Source organism: Montipora capricornis, chromosome 10 (assembly GCF_036669925.1).
Source record: "Montipora capricornis isolate CH-2021 chromosome 10, ASM3666992v2, whole genome shotgun sequence".
Classification (NCBI taxonomy): Eukaryota; Metazoa; Cnidaria; class Anthozoa; order Scleractinia; family Acroporidae; genus Montipora; species Montipora capricornis.
In genome coordinates this window covers 62661134-62666133 of record NC_090892.1, presented here as the reverse complement: position 1 = coordinate 62666133, position 5000 = coordinate 62661134, and the positions used below count along the sequence as shown (strand labels likewise).

The window sequence follows — 5000 nt, the reverse complement described above, 5'->3', positions numbered from 1 at the left end:
AGTCAAGCATGTGTTCACTTTGAGAGCCTCACAAAGGCATTCAGAGCCAGCGGCATCGATTAAGTTCTCCCCCAAATCCAAAGTAGTCAAGCATGTGTTGACTTTGAGAGCCTCAGAAAGGGATTCAGCGCCAGCGGAACCAATTTCGTTTCCACTCAATTCCAAAGTAGTCAAGCATGTGTTGACTTTGAGAGCCTCAGAAAGGGATTCAGCGCCAGCGGCATCGATTTTGTTCCAACTCAAATGCAAGTAGTCAAGCATGTGTTGACTTCGAGAGCCTAACAAAGGGATTCAGCGCTAGAGGCATCAATTTTGTTCCCTTTCAAATGCAAAGCAATCAAGCATGTGTTGACTTTGAAAGCCTCAGAAAGGCATTCAGCGCCAGCGGCATCGATTAAGTTCTCCCCCAAATGCAAAGTAGTCAAGGATGTGTTGACTTTGAGAGCCTCAGAAAGGGATTCAGCGCCAGCGGAACTAATCTGGTTTTTTTTCAAATGCAAAGTAGTCAAGCATGTGTTGACTTTGAGAGCCTCAGAAAGGAATTCAGCGCCAGCAGCATCGATTCCGTTCCATTCCAAATCCAAAGTAGTCAAGCATGTGTTCACTTTGAGAGCCTCAGAAAGGGATTCAGCGCCAGCGGAACTAATCTTGTTTTTTCTCAAATGCAAAGTAGTCAAGCATGTGTTGACTTTGAGAGCCTCAGAAAGGGATTCAGCGCCAGTGGCATCGACTAAGTTATCCCCCAAATTCAAAGTAGTCAAGCATGTGTTGACTTTGAGAGCCTCAGAAAGGCATTCAGCGCCAGCGGCATGGATTAAGTTCTCCCACAAATTCAAAGTAGTCAAGGATGTGTTGACTTTGAGAGCCTCAGAAAGGCATTCAGCGCCAGCGGCATCGATTACGTTCTCCCCCAAATCCAAAGTAGTCAAGCACGTGTTGACTTTGAGAGCCTCAGAAAGGAATTCAGCGCCAGCAGCATCGATTCCGTTCCATCCCAAATCCAAAGTAGTCAAGCATGTGTTCACTTTGAGAGCCTCAGAAAGGGATTCAGCGCCAGCGGAACTAATCTCGTTTTTTCTCAAATGCAAAGTAGTCAAGCATGTGTTGACTTTGAGAGCCTCAGAAAGGGATTCAGCGCCAGCGGAACCAATTTTGGTTTCACTCAAATCCAAAGTAGTCAAGGATGTGTTGACTTTGAAACCCTCAGAAAGGGATTCAGCGCCAGCAGCATCGATTTTGTTCCATCGCAAACCCAAAGTAGTCAAGCATGTGTTGACTTTGAGAGCCTCAGAAAGGGATTCAGCGCCAGCGGAACCAATTTCGTTTCCACTCAAATCCAAAGTAGTCAAGGATGTGTTGACTTTGACAGCCTCAGAAAGGGATTCAGCGCCAGCAGCATCGATTTTGTTCCATCCCAAATCCAAAGTAGTCAAGCATGTGTTGACTTTGAGAGCCTCAGAAAGGGATTCAGCGCCGGCGGAACCAATTTCGTTTCCTCTGAAATTCAAAGCAGTCAAGCATGTGTTGACTTTGAGAGCCTCAGAAAGGGATTCAGCGCCGGCGGAACCAATTTTGTTTCCTCTGAAATTCAAAGCAGTCAAGCATGTGTTGACTTTGAGAGCCTCAGAAAGGAATTGAGCGCCAGCAGCATCGATTTTGTTCAATTCCAATTCCAAAGTAGTCAAGCATGTGTTCACTTTGAGAGCCTCAGAAAGGGATTCAGCGCCAGCGGAACCAATTTTGTTTCCACTCAAATCCAAAGTAGTCAAGGATGTGTTGACTTTGACAGCCTCAGAAAGGGATTCAGCGCCAGCAGCATCGATTTTATTCCATTGCAAATCCAAAGTAGTCAAGCATGTGTTGACTTTGAGAGCCTCAGAAATGAATTCAGCGCCAGCAGCATCGATTTCGTTCCAACCCAAATTCAAAGTAGGCAAGCATGTGTTGACTTTGAGAGCCTCAGAAAGGAATTGAACGCGAGCGGTACCAATGTAGCTCTCTGTCAGATTCAAAGTAGTGAAGCATGTGCTGAATTTGAGAAGTTCACAAAAGAGGTTCACATGATCGAATCCAATATTCACGGCCAGATCTTTAACAAGAAAGTTCTGTCCAAAGGTCTGAAGTAACCTAGACTGAAGGTTCTCTCCATGACATTTGCATTCCAATATACAATCAAGAGCTAACTCTAAAATTTCTTCTTTGTAATTCTCCATTCCCATATTGGACGAACTTGCAAGCTCTGCTATGCTTTTTACCAACGAAACTGTCATCTCTTCAGATGTTGCGGACAAAATACCACTCATGAATAAAAACACTTGTTTCAGTTTATTCCTGTTCCTTACATCGGTCACTACTGATTTACAATCTGTGTCTCCATCAAGGATCTGATAAGCAAGATAAAAGGCAGCAAAGAACTCTTGAAAGGTCTTGTGAAGAAAGCAAAAGCGCGAGGAAGGTTTTCTCTTGTTGCCACCGGTCTGGATCGAAAGAAAACCAAACTTGATCAAATTACTGGAACTGCCTTTAAATTCATTCTCGTCGAAAAACAACTCTCCTTTACGTAAAGACTGCAACGCCATGCATCCCAACTCCACCAGGTCATCCTTGTAAATTTCCAGTAGGTCAGCATCACTGCCACTCGATGATCGATTTCTCTTTTCATATCTTAACAAAACACATCGCACCATTTCTGTGTACAACTGTGTCCTTTCGGGTGGAAGTACACCCTTGAAATCTTCACAAAGGATGCAAAGTAAAGCTGTATTAAGAGTATTCCGTGTCAACTCTCTCAAGTCTCCATTTGCAAATATGTCAAAATGAAGCTGTTTGATTAGCTCTTTTGCCAAGTGTTCCATGCCTTTAAAGTACTTAAGAATGTAGCTCTTTGCGTCTTCAAAAGTAAATCCGATGATCTCCCACAGGGCGTCACAGTACCGCCTTACCCTCTTACCAGCTTCATGGCGTGATGTGATAACAATGTGGCAATTGGGTAAGACTTTACTTTCCAGAAGGTCATTGTACATGTCAACTTTACTGGAATCCACTTCATCAAGTCCATCAAGCACTAACAGAACCTTGGATTGATTTTCTCGAATGAACTTGAAGAACCATTCCTTGTCTTCTTTGTCAATATCAAGAGGAAGGATTTGGTCATCAATGGCCTCCCAAATATCAGTTTTGATATCACGACACCTTAAAAGCAAGAGAACGTCAATCTCGGGAAAAGACTTGTCCCATTCTTCTCGTTTCATTGCCCAATCATATGCCAGTTTCTGACAATAGGTCGTCTTTCCTAGCCTGGGTCTCCTTCAATTAAAACAGTCCGTGGCTTTGCACAATCCTTGTGTCCTCTAAAGATAGCTGTCATGTTGGTTATTTCATCAGTCAATGTTCCCCTTGTCTTTCCTTTACCCAAAATCTTCAGCTTGGTAAAAACGTCATCGAGATGAAAGCTGAAGTCATCAAGCCATGGAACAGGAAAAATATTTTTTTCACGAATACTGTAGAGCTGACGGATCCTTTCTATAATATTGGCAGAATATGGTAAATCTGCAAAAGACAAAAATAATTTTTAAAAAGGTGTTGCCTGTAGTGTTTTTTTTTTTTTGCTCTAACCTCAACCTTACTGTGTTCTTAATTTTGACACCATGGAAGGTCCCGTATTCAGCAATATTTGAAAAACAAAGAATACCAAGAAAAAATATAGTTTGATAGTAATGCAAATTACTTTTTCCCATTGCAAAGTGAACGTCATAAGTTAAAGACTGATCTTTGCACCTGTCATGCATCCGGGTTCCAAAACCTACATGTATCAAATGGTGAAGTACTTGGGTTTACCTCGGTGTAAAAACCTGTGAAACTTTTTCTTTGTTTTGTTAGCTCGTGGTAGGGTTAGGTTATTGTTTGATGTTTTTTTGCTCTTTTGTTTTCCTTTCTTTTACGTCATCTGTGAGTTTCACAGCTTTTTACACCGAGGATGAGCCAAGTACTTCCTTACTTTTCAACACAAGATATCATTTCTTCAGAAAAAAGTTGTAAAAACAGGTCAAGTATCCACTCCAAAAAGACACAATTCTCTCAAGCAGTCTTTATTATATAATTTTCTCCCTATCATTAACTGTAATTTGTAGTATTACTGAGGAATAACACACATATCTCCGGAATGAAAATTTATGCTTTAATAGTTTAACTGTGTGTACTTGGTTTTTCCATCAACAGCACCCGAGACAAGTGACTGTCAGAAAAGATCTCTAGGGCATCATTTTTACCTCCAGTTTTCAGGATTGTCTATGAATAACATTTGTTACTTTCATTTGAAAATTTAACCTCTTATGGTATCACATCACTATGGACCTGTCTTCCGATCCCAGACAGCAAGACAGCTCAGTAATAGACTTGTTTGCCACCCACAGGTTATGACTTCATATCTTCATGCTTTACAAATTATTTGAATGCAAGAGTGACTGCACAGAAACATGTGACAACAAATGGTGAAATCAACAGACAGCCCACACTGTCTCAATTACAGTACTACCAGTGGATTGTACAGAAAAGCTGGTTTACTAACTTATAATAGAACACGGAGCACTAAGCCAATGCCTACAACTTCCGGACATTACTAAACAACGAAACAGTGAAACAGCAAAACAAAGCTCCAAAACAACATGTATGACCCCACCATACATTGAATACCAACCGACAAAAGTTGGATTTGAGATTAAATATCATTTTAGGCCTAATTATATGTGGCTAAATGTAATTTAGGCTAAGTTAAAATCAAGCCAATGCTGGTCAGCGGTGGTCTGGGAATCAGGCGCATTGAGGTGACATACGGGGTTTCTCGTTTCGCACGTGCTGGTCGTTTCTGCTGTGTGAGGTGCTGTTTGTTTCAAGCAGCAAGCGTTCAGTTGTTCCGCTTTTTTCCCCTTCCCTTCCCTCCCTCATTGGTGGATTCGGTAAGTATAGGGTTGGTAAGTATCTCGACTGACTTGGTCAGTGTG

At 41.8% G+C, this 5000-nt stretch overlaps 3 protein-coding genes across 3 annotated transcripts in view; all 3 read right to left on the bottom strand.

The window, feature by feature from the left end:
• The window catches only part of LOC138021150 (NLR family CARD domain-containing protein 3-like), a 519-nt gene extending 258 nt beyond the window's left edge, over positions 1-261 (bottom strand). Inside the window, exon 1 of the mRNA XM_068868012.1 lies at positions 1-261. This exon is cut by the window's left edge and continues 258 nt beyond it. Coding sequence (XP_068724113.1) covers positions 1-261 — 261 coding nt within the window.
• The window catches only part of LOC138022472 (NLR family CARD domain-containing protein 3-like), a 73866-nt gene that overhangs the window by 55110 nt on the left and 13756 nt on the right, over positions 1-5000 (bottom strand). The gene's annotated exons all lie outside the window — the stretch shown is intronic.
• LOC138021149 (NLR family CARD domain-containing protein 3-like) lies at positions 279-3251 on the bottom strand. Its single transcript, XM_068868011.1, has 2 exons — positions 1163-3251; positions 279-1108 (listed from the first exon to the last, which is right to left on the bottom strand). Exons 1-2 carry the CDS (start codon positions 3249-3251, stop codon positions 279-281), a joined length of 2919 nt encoding a protein of 972 aa, XP_068724112.1.

Coding starts and splice junctions, on each gene's coding strand:
- LOC138021149 (XM_068868011.1), bottom strand. CDS start 3,251: ATGAAACGAGAAGAATGGGACAAGTCTTTTCCCGAGATTGACGTTCTC. Junction 1,109..1,162: donor CTTGACTACTTTGGATTTGA/GTGAAACCAAAA, acceptor AGGCTCTCAAAG/TCAACACATGCTTGACTACT.